The sequence below is a fragment of the Bubalus bubalis genome, chromosome 11, assembly GCF_019923935.1.
Source record: "Bubalus bubalis isolate 160015118507 breed Murrah chromosome 11, NDDB_SH_1, whole genome shotgun sequence".
Classification (NCBI taxonomy): Eukaryota; Metazoa; Chordata; class Mammalia; order Artiodactyla; family Bovidae; genus Bubalus; species Bubalus bubalis.
Window position 1 is genome coordinate 92,177,628 of NC_059167.1, and position 23,035 is coordinate 92,200,662.

Sequence of the window (23,035 nt, forward strand, 5' to 3'; positions counted from 1 at the left end):
AGTAAACTCTGGGAGTTGGTGATGGACAGGGAGGCCCAGTGTGCTGCGGTTCATGGGGTTGAAACGAGTCGGACACGACTGAGCGACTGAACTGAACTGAACTGACACAGGACCAACACATTTATTCAGGTCTTACTATGTAAAGAGACAACTAAATATAAAAGGGGATCACTACTGAAATCAACTAATAGTAGGCTTCAGTTCAGTTTAGTTCAGTCGCTCAGTCGAGTCTGACTCTTTGCGACCCCATGGACTGTAGCACGCCAGGCCTCCCTGTCCATCACCAACTCCCGGAGTTCACTCAAACTCACATCCATCGAGTCAGTGATGCCATCCAGCCATCTCATCCTCTGTCGTCCCCTTCTCCTTCTGCCCCCAATCCCTGCCAGTATCAGAGTCTTTTCCAATAAGTCAACTCTTTGCATGAGGTGGCCAAAGTACTGGAGTTTCAGCTTTAGCATCATTCCTTCCAAAGAACACTCAGGACTGATCTCCTTTAGAATGGACTGGTTGGAGCTCCTTCCAGTCTAAGGGACTCTGAAGTAGGCTTACTAAACTATAATTTTTTTTTATTAGCTTGAAACATTAGGTATTACATTTTATAAACTACACATTTCTGAGCTAGTTTCTAACAATGAAATTGATAAATACAGTTTCTGACCCAATTTGTAGCATTCACTTATATACAAACAAATATACACAATTTGAAGTTTCACTTACTCAAATTCTGTAGCATAATACTTCAGAAAGCCCAGTAGGAGGTCCCCAAGGTTTGATTCATTCTTTGAGAGGTAAGGAGGAACATTACATGGCGCTTGATGTACAAGGTGCAACTGTATAGAAGGACTAAAAGATTCCTATCAAAAAGAAAAAGGAAAAATGTGTGAGGCCATTTAAAAACACACCCCCAAAAAACCTTATAAATCCTAATATAAGGCTGTCTGGAGAAGAAAGAATTTATGTTGGCAATTTGGAAATTTGAAGATTTTGTCCCAGTAAAGATTTCAACAATGTATGGACTAAGCCAGAAAGAACCTGAAAAACTAAGATATTCTAATCTTCAACTGAGGTATATCACTCAGTTAACCAAATGAATTCTTATGGTAGCAAAAGATTTTTTAATTCATAAATAAAACCTTACAGTACATACCAAGATTCCATCCAATAAATATAGATTTCTTTATAAATATATCTCAAGGTAAGAGCTTTTTCTAACTGCCACTTAAAATTTCTCACAAAGGTCAAAGAAGTTTACTATATAAATAGTACTGACACTGATTTTAAGATTTTTTACAATTTTATTTCATTTTTGTATGTTGCACTTTAGAGGGAACAGAAATAATGTTCAACACGAACTAAACTTGAAAAATCAAATCAGCAAGCAATATTGAGCTATTCACTTTTAGTACAATATTCATAAAGAAGGATATCATGTGCTTGCATTCCAGGCCCAAAGAAAGAACACCAATGAGTACTTATGGAATGCCATTCATTTTCGTATCTGATCTTTCCCTTATTAGTAGCAAGTTATGGCTCTAAAATAAACTCATCTATAGAAATTCTCAAGTAATACATATCCGTTATGTTAGGAAATACTTTTTCAGGTAATTTTCACAGTGCCCTCAAAAAAGGTTTTCAATATTCTCCTTTGCCACCTGAGTAGAAACAGATTTAAAAACAAAACAACTAAACAAAAAGATGAATTGGTTAACCAGACAGCAGAATGACAACTACACTTAAGGTTCCCAACTACCCAACAGAGCCAACGGGCTTATGGATATTAATGCAATTAGTAACATCTGAATAACCCCAGTAACGTGCAGAAATAGGGTAATGCACCTACTTAACGGCAGTCTCAAAATACATCAGTAAAAACAAGAGGCAAGAAAATAAAAACATCTCCTCTTGCCCCATTACCTATAATTTTATCAGTAACTTTAACTACCAAGAAGTGATTATCTTTCTGCCAGAAGAAAAATCCTACTCCAACCACAATTCACAAAGATGGCATTCCTAAAGGTGGGACTTGCCTTACAAGTCTAATAGATTTAATATTACAGTTTATGACCCAAGTAGAAATCTTATTTATCCCAAAGACTAGGGGGAGTAGGAGACAAGCACTGATTTGTAATAGCAGAAGAAGAGCAGGTCTCTTATTTGTCTTGCTGCTAAGTTGCTTCAGTCGTGTCCGACTCTGTGCGACCCCATAGACAGCAGCCCACCAGGCTCCCCCGTCCCTGGGATTCTCCAGGCAAGAACACTGGAGTGGGTTGCCATTTCCTTCTCCAATGCAAGAAAGCGAAAAGTGAAAGTGAAGTCGCCCAGTTGTTCTTACTCTTTACTTTTTCTCTTACTTGTTAAGCATAAAATTGGGCTTAGGACTTTATTTAAAAGTGTAAAATTTAAATAATATTCTCCAGCAAATTAAACAAAAAGCTATAAGTTCAAATGACAGGAAAAAGAAAAGTGGGTCACTGTTTAACAATTTCTGCTCTGAAAGCTTATTAATTTTGATTTCTAGCACTTAGCACAATAAACATTCAATTTACAAAATGATGCTGAAACAGAGCAGCCATTTTCTTACCTGAAGTTTAAAACTGTTTGAACCTCCTTTAAAATTTCTATTTTTTTCAGTAATTTAAAGAAATACATCAGTAATTATGAGATTAAAACTGCAGAGTTTTAAGACCTACTGTATTAAAATGCTGCAAGACCCTGGTCAGTGTTCTCTTAGCACCACTGTTCTTTTTCAAGATCATATATACAAAGGGTCATATCACACCTACTGAGGGAGAACTAAAGGAGAAACACAAACAAACAAACAAAAAATAGGCTCCAGCTAAAAGAAGCTACAAGTAAAAAGGAATTCTATTTAACCTTAAATAATCCCCATTTTTGGTAATCATTCATATTACAGAAAGATTTTCTGCTTTAAGAAAAATTTCATCCAACTTATTTCTTTAAAAGGCCCTCCCCAATTGCATTTATGTACTGAAACAGAGTATGTTACTTCAGCTAGGATGAAGGTGGGCAGAGTTTAAGCTAACACATTAGAAACCACAGAAAGAGTAATCCAAAAGCCAAAGAAACAAAAGCAGCCTATAAAACTACAATCTAAATCCACAGAAAAACAATTTAACCAATACAACACCTGTTTCTTACAGCATTTTTTTCCTTTGGATTATTGATATTTATTGGTTTAATTTTTTAACACAGAAAATATATTTATTATTTTTTATGGTTCTTATTTTGGGCTTCTGATACCCAGATATGCAATGGCTTAATTCCTAAAAACATTGTCCAAATGATATTTAAATACTGAAGACACATATCTTCCATTTCTCGTCACAATACCAAGTTAAGAAAAATTTAAATAAGTAATCTCTTAAACATCTGAAAAGTCTGTTTCTGTCCATATAACTGCCTAACAAAAACACCTTTTGCCAGACTCCATCACTTTTTGAGGCTGTGTCGTAATTTTCAAAGTCCAAAACGTGGGCAATTAAGCACTTTCTGGACTACATTAAACTGGGTTAACTTGTTTACTTGGTAACTGTTTTTTAAAGAAAGGTATAGCTTAAATGAAAGATGACTGTTTCCCATCTCTAGGCAAAGAAATGCAAGCTGCACAATTTTCTAAGAATATGAATTATTAAAGCCTAGAAAGAAATGTTGAGGAAGATCTCAAAGAAAAGGATAACTGATACAGAGCATTTAAGTGGAGTTATACAGGAATAGACACAGAACTAAATGATAACACTGAAGTTCTATCAAGATTTAACTATATGCAGATCATCACTAATCTAGTGATGTATATTAAAGACTGATAATTAAATTGCCTTTAAACTTGATCTGAGATCTTCCAACTCTTGAAAGGAGTTAAAGTATTTAACACAAAATAGAAGTACTATTATAAAGTGGTGAAGAGCCTGAATTCTGGAGTCAGGCCTAGGTATGAAATTTTGTTCTTCCATTAACTACACGAACTTAACCACGGTTACCCAGCTTTCCAAAGGTTAAGCTCCTTCATCCATAATACAAGGAAAATAATAGCATTCACAGGGCCGTTATACAAATTATATGATACAATGTATATGGAAAGAAAAGTAACAATAGTATTGAAGTGAAGTGAAGTGAAGTGAAGTGAAGTCGCCCAGTCCTGTCCCACTCTTTGTGACCCCATGGACTGTAGCCTACCAGGCTCCATCCATGAGATTTTCCAGGCAAGAATACTGGAGTGGGTTGCCATTTCCTTCACCAGAGGATCTTCCCAACCCAGGGATCGAACCCGGGTCTCCTGCATTGCAGGCAGACGCTTTACCATCTGAGCCACCAGGGAAGCCCCAAGAATACTGGAGTGGGTTGCCATTCCCTTCTCCAGGAGATCTCCCCAACCCAGGGATTGAACCCAGGTCCATTGTAGGCAGACGCTTTACCATCTGAACCACCAGGGAAGTTAATTATTCAGTATATGCCAGGCATCATCATTATTTTAACTGCACATCTACAATAACACACTATGGTTACCTCCGGCAACTTTCAACGTATTACTTTGGAATTAACTTTGGTTTCTGAAAATAAGAAGGTATCACTAGGGAAGGAAACAAATATAAGTTGTCTTGATAAATCTACTTAAGTGTAGGTAAATCTCATAAAATGCTTACATTAAAATAAAAATCCCTTCATACACTTAATCTGAGTTAATATATTTAAACTTCTCAACTTCATTTCTTTAACTGAATAGTAAACACTCTGTCCTCTATCACTGATGTTGCTTTTTTTAAGTCAATAATTAATGAGTAATAATCAATAATGCTATATGATATAGTTTTCAAAGATAAAGATGTCTGTTTTATCCTTTTCTTTCATAATTCAATATCACAACTGAATTGAAATATTACCCTAACTTTTTTATAAATATTTTCTAAATTTTGAAAAAAGCTGACAATGACAAAAAAATATATTGAACAATATGTTTTTAATCCTATTTTAACTATATCAGAGAAGCTCAAAATTTAAAACGTTCTTCCCTTGTAAAGTAATAAGAAAGTTTTTCTGTCACTGTAAAGTTTTTAAAATTATTCTCAAACTACAAGCTGAAATTTTGTCATATCAGCTTTTCTTGAAGGTATACAAATACATCTGTATAGGAACAATTAGATAATAAATAAAATGTTGTAAGCAACACAAATTGACTACTACTATCATTCTGCCTTTCCCCAGCAAGCATAGTATAATGGAAAAACACCAGTTCCTGCATTCATAATTCGTGACTAAAAAGCTTGGATCAATCATGTAACCTTTCTCAGAAGAATATATTTGCTTAGGACTGAAGATATTGTATATAAAAGTTATATGTTCTGATATAAATAAGTGAAAGTGAAAGTCGCTCAGTCGTGTCTGATTCTTTGTGACCCCATGGACTATAGTGCATGCAATTCTCCAGGTCAGAATACTGGAGTGGGTAGCCTTTCCCTTCTCCAGGGGATCTTCCCAACCCAGGGATCGAACCCAGGTCTCCCACATTAAAGGCAGATTCTTTATCAGCTGAGCCACAAGGGAAGCCCTCTGATATGAAACAGATAATAAATAAATGATAGTTACTACTAGTAATAAGAAACAAGCTAATTTAATTGCTCTATCAGATGGACCACCAAAAAAAATGCTCCACTGATTGGCTTACAGGTTTCATACAATACAGAAAAACCTGTGGAAGAGTGGGTATTAAGTCCGTATCCATGTAAGTATCAATCTTATAGTAAAGGTAATGTGGCTTAAATATTTAGGACAATGTAACCACACATGAAAGCAAGTTAGATATTCTTGAGTCTAGCAGGGCTTGATATTAATACTCTTCAAAGCCTTGGAGCTGGGCTAGTATTAAATCTATTTCCTGGTTACAGGTGTAGAAATAAGATTATTAGCAAAACAGGATGGAGAATATAGCTTTAGAGGTGGTGCATGTGAACAGAAATCAGGACCCAGTGATGGGAGAAAGCTAGGTGATTAGAAAAATGAAACACAGAAATAAAAATGAGGCTCTTTAAACTAGAATATACTAGTAAGAATTTGAGTATCTTATCATAAAAGTAATGCTTCTGTTTCTCAGCATAATGCTATTAAACTGAAACTTAATCAGCATTTTATATAGTAAAAAGAGTTCCATGTAGTACAGCATTTTAAGTAAGATTTCCACAGAAGCATCTTTCAAAACACAATAATAGATTCTTTAAAGGATAAGTTAAAACTATTAAATCCTTTGTTTGTTGAACAATATATGCAGCTCTTGTACACTGAAACCTAGGTGTTTAAAGAACAATAAAGTTGGGATAATAAATGAAATAGTAAACACCCAGTCATTATCTTTGACTTTTCAGTATGAACCAAAAAATTAATACTTTATAGAGGGAAGAAAACGTTCAAGAATAGGTCCAAAAGTTCACGTTACTTACATTTCTACACTTTCTGAAGTCTTGTCATACTACTTAAAAAAAAGCATAAATACTGATACCCAGCTATACTATACATTCATTATAATAGTTCTTCATAGCAGAAATTTATTTTTAAAAGGAGGAAGATACAGATTCCAGAAGGTTCTTCTTGTTAAATGGTCTCTTCTCAGACAACCCCCCATGAACTGAGAGGCCCCCACTGCAGCAAGACTCTATTTACAGTGAACCCATATTATCCAGCACCTCACATGTGAGCATTACAATAACTGATGTTCAAAAACAAGAACATCACTTCTCAATCATCAAAGATTATGTTACATTTAATTTAGATTCTATGTCAATATATGTATTATATTTTCTCATACATATAAAATATGTTCTTTGAAAAACTTTGATCACTCAACAGGGATGTTATGTTTCCTATACAGCATGACTAGTAAGTTTAGAAAATTCTTCTTAAAAGTTTATAAATTAACAGGTAAAAAATGTGGTTTTAAAAGGCTGGTCAAACATTCTACGCAAGCAGCTTAAATATTATTTCCAAAAAAACCAGGAACAAGAATGACTATGGAGGAAAACAGAAATGGTAAGACTTATATAAATAAAACAAAGAAACAGTGAAATCTGGAAAAAAGAAAAGAACATTAAAACTAGAAAAGAAATAAAAATATTCATACAGATTATTAATATGTACGTTACCTAGGTTTCTCTAAACTCAAACTGAGTATATATTAAACTTTTTCTAGTAGACACACTTCATTTCTTGAGGGTTTCTAATTAACTTCACCAGGATTCTTAATAATGTACACACAAGGACAGTGTACATGTTACCTCTTAGAATGTTACTTGATAAGATGAAATGAAACATTAAAAGGTTATCCAGTTCTTCAACTTCTTAGTGCAGATGGAATTCCATCATCTCAACTTGCTTTGTTTGTAGCAATGCTTCCTAAGGCTCACCTGACTTCACATTCCGGGATGTCTGGCTCTAGGTGAAATATGTTCCCCTGATTTCAAATTACACGTATGTTGGGCTATAAAACTTCTGAGCTATTAAAGAAATGTTCTAAAATTATATTTTAAGGTAACATGAAAAAAACTGGTCTGAGTCCAAAAGTGCCCTCACCAACTAAGTATATTTAATTCCCATTAATGATAATCATGACTGTTATACAAAAAGTTCCATCATTAACATAAAGGACAAGACTGTCTGCTAATAATCAAATAAAATAGCAGAGACTTCCAAAAAATTATATGAAACATTTTTAACATTCTAGTGGTCAATGTTTACCTCAGCCTATGTAGAAAATATTATCATATTAGATGGTAACTATTTCTACTTTTATATTCACAATAATATTGCACATAATAGTTCCACATACACTGTCATAACAGGTATTATAATAATTTATAAGAAACACTTACTGGGTAAATTTTTTGGATGGATGGAAGGATGGGTTCAGGTAAGGCTATAAAAAGAAAAAGTTTAAAGCTGCCGTGATTCATGTAATTCATTTTACAAAGCAATAATTTGTCAGCTACCCCCAGGTATAAGACTAGACTATAAGGGTTTATGTTAAAATTCAACAGTTTTCACATATTTTGTGAAATTAATTCTGATCCCTAAAAATTAAAATTCAAAATATATCAAAGTTGACATTTTAAGGTCTATTAATAAGTTATGTATACTTCTATGTAAAACAATGTTCCTTACATGGTTTTAGAAAAATAGATCACCAATAAATGGACACACATTTGGTCCAACATTAGACACACACACAAAATAAGCAAGACAAGGATTGTGCTACAGATATTAAACAGACACTGTTAAGATGGTTGTAACTATCAAAAAAAACCTTTGAAAGTGCAGTCCAATGGCACTACATCGTAAGAATAACAGCTCTATCATAATTCTTTATTATTTAATTTCTTCTAACAATAATATCAAAATTGTGATAGTTTTAGAAAATTGATCTACTGAGGAAAAAACAACTGAAAAAAAATCTTCAACTTCATTTATATATTTTAAAAAAGAAAACCTCAGCAAAGTTTAGAAATCTAAATCAGGAGATCTGTACCAATCCACTATAAAATAAAATTTTATACACAAGAATCACTATCTTCATATGTCACTGTAGTTTTTAACTGCCATTCTTCACCCTTCAATAGCTTTCCCCAAATCCAACTTCATTAAATACATTAACTGTAATTTCACATCATTATAATGTAGATGGAATAACACGAAAGGCAAAATGCTTAATACTTACAATATAAGAAATAACTATAAAATACAGTGTCTTGAATATGGTAAGAATCAAATAATACATTTATAAGATTTCTTTAAGATAATACAATACTCCATAGTAACCTATGTGCTTAAGAATTATAAATACATTATATATACAGCTGACCCTTGAAGAATTCAGGGGTTAGGGGTGCCAACCCCTATACAGTTGAAAATCTGCATATAACTTTATAGTTGGCTCTCCATACCTGAGGTTTTAAATCTACAGATTCAACCAACTATAGATCATGTAATAAATACTGCTCTCTCTCTATATATATATATATAAATCTGTAAGTAGACTCGCACAATTCAAACCTATGCTGTTCAAGGGTCAACTGTAATTAAATAAATTCAGTAACAAAGAATCATTAATTCACTTTTAACCTGCTGTTTAGCAAAAATTTTTAGATAAGTACTGGAATACATTAATGAACACAAAATCAACCATTATGATCAATTTACACGGTCTCCAACTATGATTATAAATGTTTAAATTTTTACCACATAGTACAACGTAGGATGCTTTATTTAAATATAGTTTCTGTATCACACTTCACTCCCAAGTTGAAAATTAGAACAAAATAATAAATAAAATAAAATTAGAATAAATTTCCATGATAGTATGGAACGATCACAATATACGACTAAAAATATTAGGGGAAAAAAACTCACTCATTACTTACCAGAATCACCCTCAGGAAGTAAGGCTATTTGTTTTCTTTCCCTAAAGGCATTCAAATGCTCAAATTCTAGAAGACCCTACAAATAAACTCAAGCCCCAGTCACTTAATCTTAAAAGTCTTTGTCTTTGTCTAACATTTTAATAGCATTTTAATAATTTTCATTATAACACAGACGTCAAATTGAAAACTCTTACTAGAAATTAGTTTAAGTTTTTTTTTTTTGGTATGGCAAATCCAATACAATATTGTAAAGTAAAAAATAATAATAATAATAATTTTAAAAATAATAAAAAATAAAATTAAATTTAAAAAAGTTTAAGTTTTAAGTGTAGAGATCTAAATTCTATACCCACTGAACACTCCCAGTAAAATAAAAGACCGTAGAAAATTTTTAAAAAATATTATCTCATTCTAGTGATAGAATCATAACTAGAATGCTAGGAGAGAAAAATAAACACAAACCACTGGAATAGGGTCTTTCAATAGATGAAGAGTCTTTAGAAGTAAGCAATGTGGAAGTTTTTGAGGGCAGGGTTATCGTTCGATAAATCCCTTGCCTTAAAGATATAAAAATACTAGTCATTAGAGAAGCAATTAATGTACTCTGGCAATTATTTATCAATGCTATCCTGATAGTAACCTCGAAACATTTAGTAGTTTTTCCAAATATTTTATTCCAAAGCAATATAGATTCTGGAAGAATCTCTGTAACATCTATTATGACATCTATGTTGAAGTCACAATATTTTCCTCTCTCAAAAGCAAAATAAGTTTATTATTAAAAGATATGATCAACAGATAATACCTTGAACAGATTTAATCTATACAATTTTACTTTGCCTGTATTTTGAATGAGAGCTTTCTTGTCAGGCCTTCACTAATTTATACACATTCACATTCCATGCTAATTCATCCAAGATTACACTAATTAAAAAAAAAAAAGCAGATCCTCAACAACACTAAACCACTACTAATTGTGAAAATGCAAGAACAATTTAAAAATGCCTAAAGATAGATCTATACCTGGTAGCATGGTAAACAGTCCACGACTATTCATTCACTCATATTATTGTTTTTAACAATTGACACTTTTGCCTTTACTATTAACTCTTAATATTAGATTGCTAGTAAACTCTCTTCTCAAATGAGTTTTCCCCTCATGCTTTCATGAGTCACATTTTCAAGCATACATAGTTTGTAATTGGGGCTTCCCAGGTGGCTCAGACAATAAAGAATCTGCCTGCAATGCAGGAGATCCAGATTCTATCCCTGGTTTGGGAAGATCCCCTAGAGTAGGGAATGGCTACCCACTCCAATATATTTGCCTGGAAAATTCCATGGACAGAAGAGCCTGGCATGTTCCAGTCCTGATTGTTGAAACTTGTGCTAGGAAATGCATTAGTTAACCTTTTCATCCTTTCTACATAGAGAGGACCCATTTCCTTTCTCTGTTCATGGCAGAAAAGACATTAAAGCATTTAAAGTTAAATGAAATGTAAGGGTCATCTAATCTAACTGTTAGTGTTACAGATGAATATTAAGGCCAGTGAGGTAGAATTACTTGGCCAAAATCACAAAAATTAGTTAACTGTGGCAGAGCTAGAACTGCTCAATACACCTGAAGACTCTTGCATGACAAGAAAAGCAATTACTTATTTTCAATCTCTCTAATTTCTTCTAGGGAGGAATGGGTTAAATCTGCCAAAGTACAGAATTACACAGTATATCTGGGTAGCTGATGTCTTTTAACAAATATCTAGAAATGGCTGATTAGAGTGCCATAAATTACTAATCATCTTAGTAAATAAAACCACTTTATCAAGAATAAAATATATTTAACAAAATCTATACCAAATTTTAACATGATTTTATTACACTGGTAAAATACTAATATTTGAATTTGTCTTTTTTTTTTGGCCACGTTGCACAGCATGAAGGATCCTAGTTTTCCAATCAGTTATGGAACCCAGGTCCTCTGAAGCGCAAGTGTGGCGTCTTAACCACTGGGCCAACAGGGAAGTCCCACTAATATTTGAATTATTGCTTACAAAACCTCCATGGGGCCTCTGTGATTAAAGTACACTTCCTAAAAAACCAATCAAATTAAAATTTCTAATGTAACCCAAAAGAATGGCGGGATAGGGCACATACTGTGAATGTTCATACATGTTATATGTTTTAGTCAAACCTAATGTTTAAACCACAACTAAAACTAAAAAATGAATAGACACTAGGTGGTAATACATAAGTGTTAACCATATTATTCTTCATGTATTTTATAAAAGAATTATTTCTAAACAATTCCATTTTTCATGAAAGTAAATGCAATCCACAAAAGAACAGAGTTCACTATTATCAAAGGTAGTATGTTTCACATTGAACTATAAAACTGAACAAAAACAACTGGTGATATGTAAAGTAGCATCTAAAACAGCCAACATCATGTTTCAAATCGCTTTGGCGCAGCAAATCAATCATCAAACTAGTATATATCCAAGACTGTTCAGCAACAAAAATATTATAATTAGCTTGAAATAGTTAAGAATATCTAACCTTTCGGATCATCACTGAATCACAAAATTTTGGCCCATTTAAACTATTTTAAGTCCCTCTCAGAATATGAAAAAAATTCATTTGATTTCTTTGTTCAGCTAAAAATATACTTAATATATATCATAAAACATCTGTAAGTATAATGATATATAAAGAAAATAAATACTACTGTCTATAAATAACCCCAGACAAATTTCTGGCATATACATTTTTAATATTTGTATACATATGAATATATACACATTCATAGCAACTATTTTAATAACATTGGCATTTTATTGTGCATGACAGCGTATCATGAGTTTCCTATTTCAATAACTTTAAAACATGACTTTTAGTGTTCATATAAATTTAATATTAGGATATATCATAATTTAACCATTAAATTAATGGTTTTTTAATAATCTTAAATTATTTTTAATCTTTTATTATTTCAACAAATACCATGAAAATAGCCTTATATAAATTCATATAAACATCCCTCATTATTTGAGGATAAATTTCTAGATATGAAATCATTGAGCGAAAGGGTATAAACATAAATATTACAACACTGCTTTCTAAACTGTGAAACATTAAGCCAGAACACATCACAGCCTAGATATACTGGTAAATGGTCTTAAGTTAACATCAAGTATTTCATCCAATCTCCATGACTGCCCATAGAAATAAAAGCTCCTTTAAACCAACAAGAAAATCATTTTTGAAAAAAGGAAAATAATTTAATTCCTGGCTCAAGTGAAAAATAAAAAGAACATCATGAATGGCGCTTGAGTTTATTTTTACAGGCCTCTAAACATTCATCTGGGTTAAGACAATGGGTCTACAATACAGTGGTGAAAGTTCTCTGAATACTAAAGAAAATATAGGAAAACTGTCAAATTTAAAAATACAGTGAAACTTCTTTATAATGTTTTCCAGGGGTAACATTACCTAAAACAGTTGTTCAAAGCAGGAAAGTAGGAAGGTTTTTATGTGCCTTAGAAAAAACCTTTTAAAATGATATCTGAATATAAGATCAACAGGAAAGACAACATAATCAAGTTTAACTGCATTTCCATTTTTAATTAAATTAGAAAAAAAACCCATAATACTTACTTTGTAAATAGTGCAAAACCATCAGTACAAGACTATAGCTGCTTAAAGTACCGCGACTGGCGTCATTTATATCATGGTGACTGGCCCACTTCTTAATCACCAGTACTAACGGACGAACTCGATTTTCAACTGAAAGTAAAATTAAAACTTAAAAATGGTAAGAAGACATTTCTTCTTTCAAGTTTCCTTGAAAGTTTACATTATTTCCCAACTCCATGCCAATAGAAAGAGCAATCCCTCCTGCGATTAAACATTTTGCTTACCATAAATATGTCTTATTTCTATATAAAACATACTTTACTTTTTCAAAATTACCAACTATCAAAATTCATTTTACTGAGCTATATATAACTCTGGTGGTATGTGATTTCAGTGCAGTAACACATTACATATGTAAGAAAGTGAGACACATTGTACACAAACATAATTAGAGAGGTGTCACATCTTTATAAAGGAATAAAGGATAAACAGAGAAGGTAATAATTATCTGAAAATAAACAAAAGAAAACTTACGGTATGCATAAGTTCTGAGAAGGAATGTGTTTCTTATTCCAACAATATTGTTTACATTCAAGTCGAACTCCACACAACTATTTTCAAAAAAAAGATAAAAATTTCAGCTCAAGTACAAATTAAACTAACTCCCTAGTAACTAAATTTATATCCATCCATTCATCCAATGATACAAAATGTCATGAGCCCAAAGACAACTTTTAGTATGATCTGATGTTGAAAGATATGTATTACACCAATAAGGCTCCAATTACTCTTAACACAAGAACTTTTCATTTTGTAATATTCTTCAGATAAACAAAACTGTATGACCAAACACATTTCTGGGCAAGTTATCCCACTGTTATAAATTCTGAATCAATTTTGAATGACAGCAACATTTGTTTTAAAACAATAGGAATGAAAAGCCAAATAAAGTACAGGTGAAAAAAAAAATAAAAGCTCTATCTACTTTATTTTCTCTCCAAAAGGGTTACCAAATTATAATATCATAACAAATTTGGCTACTGATGTCTAGTAAAAACATTAAAGCCAAACACATAACAGAAGGGACACTTCTTTGAAACCAAGGGTATCATGCAATTCACAATTTAGAAAACACAGCAATAACAATGGTATATATAAAGAACGGCTAAACTCAAAATGACTACTTAATGCATAAGTAACAGGCTCATATACTATCAGGTCAAACTTCTGTACAATGAGTCTTTTTGTGAAAAGTGCCTTAAAAAAAAGCATAAAATTCCTTTCTATAGCTTTTAACTGTAAAATCTGAAATATACCATTTCAGATTTTCTTTGTTATGGGAAAAGAAATCCTATAATCTTTCATATCCATGCATGTTAATAAACATGGGTAGTGATATTAAAATTTCAGATGTATTTGGCTTTGGGAAACTTATGGTGTAACAGTAGAGTTACATTCTTTAATTGTGCTTGTACAAATGTACACTAAAACCAGTTTGCACTCCCTCTATGTAACTTAAAGAGGAAAAAAACACTTAGATGGAAACTAGTCTGCAATTAAAAACTTCCCAAAAATATGAATCCAGAGCTTAAAAAATATCCAGTGCTTTCTTCAATTCTACTTGAAGTAATCCTTAACATGGAAAGAATTTTATGCTTATTTAAACAGGGAATGGTTAAGTTAATGACAGTAAATCCACTCAGTGAAATACTGTAAAGTGATTGAAAATTAAGCCAGAAGATATTCAATGATTCAACCATTCATGCCATATTGCTAAGTAATAAAGTATAAGCTCAATTTTACTTTTAAAAGCTCTTATGCATTCATATGCATAAAGAAGGGACTGAAAGGTTTACACCAAAACATTAACATCAGTTATATCTGAATGATCAAAATGCAGTTGTTCCTTTTTCTTAATGATGCATATATAGAAGGATGATAAAATGGTGGTTATAAAGAGCATTTAACAATGAAAAAACCATGTATGATAATCTTAAATTGAAAAAGAATAAAATTGTTTATATAGTTACAGCTACAACCATTTTTAAAAACAATTATAATCAGTTAATAGTTTTATTTATATGTACTGTTTGTTTTATTGTTTATATTACAACTACACCATTTTAAAAAATGATTATAATCAGCTAACAGTTTTGTTTACATATATGTTTTATCTCTCTATATCCTTGTGCTTTAAAAACACTCCACCATTGAAAAATAAAGTTCCACTGTTACTTGAGAGAAATTTAGTAAATCTTTATAGACTGGATGGATGTTTGGATGAAGGAAGGGCAAAGTTTGAGCCACCACTTATCTAAAGATTTGTTTAAAAAAAAAATAGAAAAAATATATATATTCAGTCAGTTTTGATTATTTACAGTAGTTATTTTCTACATAGTGATCACAAACACTGAATTAGTGGTTACTAAGCCACTGCTCCTAGGGGAAACAAAGGGTTAGCCCCCAGTCACAGCTTCATCAGCCTATTTATCAATATGCCTACAGTCACATTTTCATCAACTGATCAGTATGTAATTTTGTTTTATGTAACTTTCTATTTAACGACATTTAATACACTGTTCATTCAATAAAAGTGAAGTCACTGCAGAGCACTACTGCTGCTGCTGCTGCTAAGTCGCTTCAGTCATGTCCGACTCTGTGCGACCCCATAGATGGCCTCCCACCAGGCCCCTCTGTCCCTGGGCTTCTCCAGGCAAGAACACTGGAGTGGGGTGCCATTTCCTTCTCCAATGCGTGAAAGTGAAAAGTGAAAGTGAAGTCGCTCAGTGATGTCTGACTTAGCGACCTCATGGACTGCAGCCTACCAGGCTCCTCCGTCCATGAGATTTTCCAGGCAAGAGTACTGGCGTGGGGTGCCACTGCCTTTTCCATTGCAGAGCACTACTCATCCCAAAATAAAACACATCTAACACACCATTAAGGCACATCACAGCTTTGTGCACAAAACGTCTACAACACCTCAGCACAATGCTGGGAGGTCATTTTAAAGAGCAAATTCACGCACAAAAGCACAAAACTGTGAAAAACACACTAACTAATCTGTGAAAAGGAATCTGTTCCGCGTATCAGAGTTGAAACAAAAAGACAAGTGTATCATACTGTTAAACTCATTTGGGAAGATGTACATCAGGTGACTCAAAATTTTCCCACTCTTTATAAAATCATAAAAGTGTTACAAGTATTAATTCAGGGGGTTACAAAATAAATTTTATCAAGTAGGCAAATTCACAAATATGGGATCCATGAATAATGAGGATCGAGTGTATATACCTAGCCTATAAGAAATTCAGAACCCAAACTATTAATAGTAGAACATGTATAATTATACTAGTAACAACCTCTTTTGATATAAACATGCATCAAATTTCATGAATTAAGATATGTTCTCAGAGCATATTACATTTCCAAAAGGAAGAGATCATTTAAAAATCTAAAATACTATATTCTTTCAGCTATGAACAGTCTCAAATATTCAAAATGTCAACCAGAATAGCTAAGAGAGTTAACATGAACAACTGCTCAGATTATTTCAAAAAAATCATCTAAGAGAACAAATCATTTCCAAAAATTAATGAAGCTATTAGGGAACAGCACACCCTCCTTAATTATCTACCTCAGAAGAATACCTAAAAATTATCTAAAGCAACTGAAAAAATTCAGTAATTACTTACCTGACTTTATCCCTGAACTTCACAATTGGCACTTTTGCTCGAATCAACTGAGGTCTCTCAATATAACCAGCTGAAGGATAAAAGATAAAATGGGTATCTGTAAATGCTTCTCAAATTCAGTATTCCAATGAACATTTCTTTGAAGTAGTATTTTACTTAGCTAAAACAATTTAAGAAAATACAGTCTTTGAGAGAGGAAGCAAAGACAAAAAGACATTATCAAATTCTTCGAAGACTGGAACTTCCAATACCATGTAGACGATTTTATGTATTAATGTTATTTTTAGAAATGTGGTCTAATACCTAATAATACTTATAAAGAATTTCATCAGAGCATTATAGGAGAAATATCTAGGCCAGCAGCAAGGGGATAGCTAAATTCTGCTACAGCACATGGAAGATACCATGGCAGTCATAGAATCATATTTACAAAAAATGTTAAACGTAGAAATGCTGGCAACATAATACATGGGACAGTGAAAAATTCAAATAAGTATGAAAAAAACATGTATCAAATTTTTGTACTCCACCAAACTTAAATATCACGTGTTAAACCTAAAAATTTTGTTATAGTGCTTTTACCACCAAAATTATAATAATATACATCAAGCTTCAAATACAATTATGTGCAGGAATTCAATGAGGTATAATGAAAAATAAGATTAAGAGTTAAAAGTAGTAAAGGCTCAGACACCAACAAGCTATACTCCTCAGGTAAGTCACCAAACTCATTGATTACCCCTTAATCTGATTACTCCATTATTAAAAACACTAATCAAAAAAAAAAAAAAAAGAAACCTTTCATTTAAATTACATGACCTCTAAGGTCCTTTTCACTGTTTATATTTTATGATTTTAATAATAATTATTAAAAATCCACTTAAAGTACAAATTTCTCCTTTATTTTACAAATGCAAAATTCAAGTCCATTGAAATAAATCTCTTGATTTCTTTCCTACAGCTGATAAAAGTTGTTGTTTAAGGGCAATAACCTGTTAAGTGACTTTGTATTTTCCATCTTAAAGTCTAACACGTAAGAAATATTTGTTAAATAAATGGACAAATAGTCTATCCAACATCACACAGTTAGGGTGACTTCAAATGTCCACAATATTCTGCGGAAGTTTAAATTATTTGAGATGGCTTAACTTGTGGATTAAAATCTGCTTTGTCAGCTTATTCAAAGAGTATAAAATCTTACAATAAAATGGCCTAAGTCACTAATTTTGCTTTCAGTTGGAGTGATATATTTGGGCTTTGGGTTCAGTGATCATATTTTTAAACCAAGTACGGATGTCTATCATTGCAAACAGATGAGATGCTCTCTTCCTCACATATAAATAAGACCTGTATATTTCTTTTGGCTTTTGAGATACTCTGCACTGCAGTTACTTACATTCATGCTTTAACTTTCCTAACAGCACTCAGCTGTTTGAGGATAAACTAAAACTTACACATCTCTGAATTCCTGACTACCTTCAGTGGGACAGCCTGCAGTACAAAGAATTGTCAAATAAATGGTTACTTTAATTAAAAGTTAAATTCACTTGGGAAAAAGAATCCACATTATACCTAATCTCACCAGAAAATAAAACAATTCTTATCAGAAAATAAACACAGTGAGAGACATTTTAAATAAATAGTTATCTCAAATGACATATGAACGTGAGGCATGTCAGACTTACAAAGTCTAGTACAGAAGTGTTTGTGGACTAAGGTGAGTATATGCCGTGCTTCAGTCTTCTGATTTACCTGAAAAAAACACTGAAAAGTTAAAAATAAAGTTTTTTCATTATCTTTCTAAACAATGTTTTATTTTCTTAATGTATCTCAACAAAAAGAAAACATATAAAGTATACTTTTCATTGGAGTTATTTTTCAATATACAGTAAATTACACTATTTAAAAGTCAACCTTTATGCTATCTTTAACATTAATATTTCTAAATCAATTTCTGATTTTAAACTTGAAAGCACAACTTTAAAAGAAATATTTTAACAGCTATATGTTATTTTTTCCTTTAGTATAAATGTACAAAAAATAATCTGCAAGGAAATATAAACAGAATTTTAACTTTCTGTAACATGTTTTATTTCCCTATCTAGATTGCGAGATGCTTAAAAAATAAGGTTCAAATCCATGGTGTTTTGTTATAAGTTGCGACAAACATGATTCAGACACGTGAATAGAATGGAGGATTAAAAAGTCCATCTAATCAAAGCTACGGTTTTTCCAGTAGTCATGTATGGATGTGAGAGTTGGACTATAAAGAAAGCTGGGCGTAGAAGAATTGATGCTTTTGAACTGTGGTGTTGGAGAAGACTCTTGAGAGTCCCCTGGACTGCAAGGAGATCCAACCAGTCCATTCTAAAGGAGATCAATCCTGGGTGTTCATTGGAAGGACTGATGTTGAAACTGAAACTCCAGTACTTTGGCCACCTGATGCGAAGAGCTGACTCATTTGAAAAGACCCTGATGTTGGGAAAGATTGAGGGCAGGAGGAGAAGGGGAGGACAGAAGATGATATGGTTGGATGGTGTCACCAACTCAATGGTCATGGGTTTTGGTGGATTTCAGGAGTTGGTGATGTACAGGGAGGTCTGGCGTGCTGCAGTCCATGGGGTCGCAAAAAGTCAGACACGACTGAGCGACTGAACTGAACTGAAGTATAATCTAACTGCATGAGAGAAAGTTTTAATTAAAACTCTAGTATTCTTCATTATTTTTATTATTTCTGAGGCTTTTCTTTTTTCAGTTTTCCCTTATATGATTTCAAAGCCTAGAAAGTATCAGGAGTTTCTTTCCTGGAATAAATCTCTTCCTGATTTGCAGTAACTAGAAGTCACTTTTGATACTGGACTAATAGGAATAATATTACCATTCAATAGAGGCTTTTTTATTTTTTAAGAGGTGAAATACAAGGCATATTAAAATTACACTGAAATTAATCTTTGATAATTCAGAAGAGACTTCAGCATATTCAAGAGGCTGCTCAGGTAAGTTTAATAAACAGCAATTTTTGTGGAACTAAGGACATACAAGAGTATCAGTAAACAGGAAATTCAAATAAATAAAATAAAAAATAAAATTTGGTTGCTAAGTATGAAGAAACAAAGTCAAAATATCAGAGATAATTACTTTAAATCACAATAGTCTTATTTTACATTTCAGAGAAATCTCTCTTTTTTAATTCCCATAATAAGAACTCCAAATCCCATAGTACTTCCAAGGGAAAAATAATACAGATTAAAAATTGAATCACTGAGAATTCAAATAGAAGGAAATAAATCAAGCAGATATAAGACAAGCTCTGCCTCTTTGCTGCATCCTGGTAACATACCCAACCCAATGGCATTTCAAAATAAAGATAGAGCTCTTTAAAAACACACAGTGAAACTGCCTCACTTTAACAATTTAGAAATAAATTAATACTATAATTTGTTGTTTTTTGTACATGCCTTAAAAAAAATAGAAGCAGCATTTCCTGACTTTCCTTGAATTACTATAAACAAAGAATTTAAAGAAGCAATTAAAACAAAGTAGGGTTTTTTCCCTCAATGACTTTTATATGAAATTTCTTAAATGACTTAACATGAAAAGCACACTTAGAATAAAAGTTTCATTACTTACTGGTTCCTCTTTAACAACTAGACATAAGTCACCATCACTGCTCCGAGTACCAAATCCATTTAAAGAAGACCCAACTAAAAAAAGTCGGCTTTCTAGAGAAACAGAAGAGAATTATAAGGTTTTAGTTAAAATTAAAATAGGAATGCATATAATTAAAAGAGCATGCAAAACAGGGAAACATACGTGGAAATAACAGTTGAATTTCTCTCTGCAGCTCTGTTCGACAGAGTTCTTTCTTCTTTAAATCACTTACTTGCTGCTGACATGCTTCAAATAACTCCAGTATCTGCTGACTCAACTTGAATGCACCACAAAAAAGGTAAAAATTTCATTCAGAAATGTAGAAGTTACTAGCATATTGAGAAGTATAAAATTACTGACAGTATTTTTAAAATAAATATATATTATCTCCTTATACAAAATGACCACTATTCAAGTAATAATAATTACTTAGTATCTGAAATAGTTTACAATTTTTACAAAGTATCACTGACAAATCACAGAGAATTCATGAGTATAATTCATAGGTCCTCAAACTATAACCTTCAGTTACTGCCTGTTTTTATATGGGACATGAACTAAGAATGGTTTTTATATTTTTAAACGGTTATAAAAACAAAACAAAAATATGCAACAGAAACAAAGTCTACAATAATCTACTTTCTGGCCCTTTAAAGAAGGTTACCCAACCCCTGGTATTCATACCATGAATACCAAATAAAACAGACTTCAGAAGAGAAGTCCCTGGTTGTCTGTGCTCATGCAAACCACCGTCTTTCCTATGCTTCTAGCACTGCCCTGAGCCCTGCTTTCCTGTGGCCATCTACGGACAGATCTCCCTCTTTATCCCCCTTTCCAGTTCATACTTTCCCCTCCAAATGACCTCTTGCCATCACCATAGGTGACTCCCTTACCTACAGTGGGTAACTATCATGACCTACTCCCACCATTTTAACTTCTTTTACTCAATTATTTTTCATCAGTGCTACATAGACATAACAAAACAAACTTCTCTAGCTTTGAAATTTTAAATTCCAGTATACAAGATAGGCTTCAATCTCCTGTCCAATTCTCACATCTTCTTGAGAACCACACAAACCTGGATTCTCTTGGATCCTCTTTCTCCCAACCCAACAGCACCTGGAATAGCATGATTTCCTTCCCTACCCAGTCTATACTCCACAATGCATCCCTTGAACCATTCTCTTTTATCATACCTTAACATTATACCCCTGTCATGCTCTAACAAAATCCTAATTTTAGGTTCCCTATAAACAACCACTGTCTCTGCTCTTTTTTGTGAGTTGCTAACTGGAAAAAAATTTTTAAAAATCACAAAATTGGTATGTTGCAAATTTACAATTTAAAAACGAACCTAAGATTTAACCCGTAGCATCTCTCAGCAATTACTTCAATGTCTCTGGTTAGATATCGCTTCCATTTTTCACCATCAGCATTCCAAAATGTTTATACCTTTCCTCAAGTTTCCTATACTTATCTCACTTCCTTCAGCAGGTAACTTCACATTAAAGTTTACTAAGAAAATTGAAGAAACCAAATGTGAGATTCCTCAGCTTCCAACTACAAACTTGCAAACTACTATCTGAATGAAACTTCATATCCCTACCTCTCCTGTCAGATAAACTGTCCTGTTTCTCGGTCCAAAGCTAATCCCTCTATCAAAAATACTTCTGTATCCACCCCTTTTGGTCACCTCTGGGGCACAAATACTCCATCAGTTTTTTGACCTGTCTTTTGCATTTTCAACCTCTCCCTCTCCAGGCCTTTCTCCAAGTCCATGACCAGGCACAAGTCTCACTCATCATTTAAAATATTTTATCATGTTTAGAACACTCATTTTAAGAAAGCAGAGGCAGTCAGGATAACCTGGCAATGAAAGAGACATAGTTTTTTAATATCCTGAATAACCATCCCCCTAAAATGCTACAGACCCCAGTTTGATCCCTGGGTCATTAAGATCCCCTGCAGAAGGGAATAGCAAAGAGTCAGACACGACTGACAGACTGACAAAACAGACTAAGCAACTAGGAGAAAACAAACAGATCAAACCATCCAAAATAAAAATGGCCAAAAAATACAGCACAATTGACTACATATTACTCATGAATTCTAAAATACTGCAAGTTAGGACCAAACACCAACAGCAGCAAGACCCACATGGTATCAGAAACATAACAAGAGGAGGAAAGGGATTTGGGACAGCCCTGGAGCCAGAACAAACAGAAATCAAATTCCCTAGAAGTACTACCTCCCACCCCCTCCCTTAAATGGACAGTTCCAATTCAGTGTAAAACAGCAACTGAAACTCGGAAGGGGTTTCACAGGCGACAACTCACAAGGCAAGAAAGGCAAGAAAATCACACAAACATCAGGAATCTCAAAACTAACTGAAACTCCCTTCTAAGACACAGCAACATACCAAGCAGAAACTGCCAGGAAGAGATATCTAAACGAAGCAGTACAGAGTCACTGGGGTAAAGGAAAGAAAGTCTAGAACAAGAATGATTCTGCCCCTCCAGAGGACATCTGACGATGCTGAGAAGCAGTTCTGGTTATCAGTCATCATACTTGGGGGAGTGGGCACCACAGGGTGGGCCAGAAGGCCACTGAATATCCTACAATGCCCAGGACAACTCCCCG

The 23,035-nt window shown here is 33.1% G+C and overlaps 1 protein-coding gene and 1 non-coding gene across 12 annotated transcripts in view; both read right to left on the minus strand.

The window, feature by feature from the left end:
- Window positions 1-23,035, minus strand: part of TENT2 (terminal nucleotidyltransferase 2) — a 59,587-nt gene that overhangs the window by 12,789 nt on the left and 23,763 nt on the right. For 10 of the 11 annotated variants that reach the window (XM_044925444.2, XM_006053973.4, XM_025296357.3 and 7 more), the window contains 8 exons: window positions 20,558-20,672; window positions 20,375-20,466; window positions 18,430-18,508; window positions 16,745-16,814; window positions 13,587-13,663; window positions 13,074-13,202; window positions 7,878-7,921; window positions 721-857 (listed from right to left, as the gene is read on the minus strand). In XM_044925444.2, the coding sequence (XP_044781379.1) occupies window positions 721-857; window positions 7,878-7,921; window positions 13,074-13,202; window positions 13,587-13,663; window positions 16,745-16,814; window positions 18,430-18,508; window positions 20,375-20,466; window positions 20,558-20,672 (743 nt within the window). The remainder of the gene's footprint in view (window positions 1-720; window positions 858-7,877; window positions 7,922-13,073; window positions 13,203-13,586; window positions 13,664-16,744; window positions 16,815-18,429; window positions 18,509-20,374; window positions 20,467-20,557; window positions 20,673-23,035) is intronic. The other variant, XM_006053976.4, reaches the window with a different exon arrangement.
- Window positions 4,268-4,339, minus strand: TRNAC-GCA. The gene has a single exon. It is a non-coding gene; the product is annotated as a tRNA-Cys (tRNA).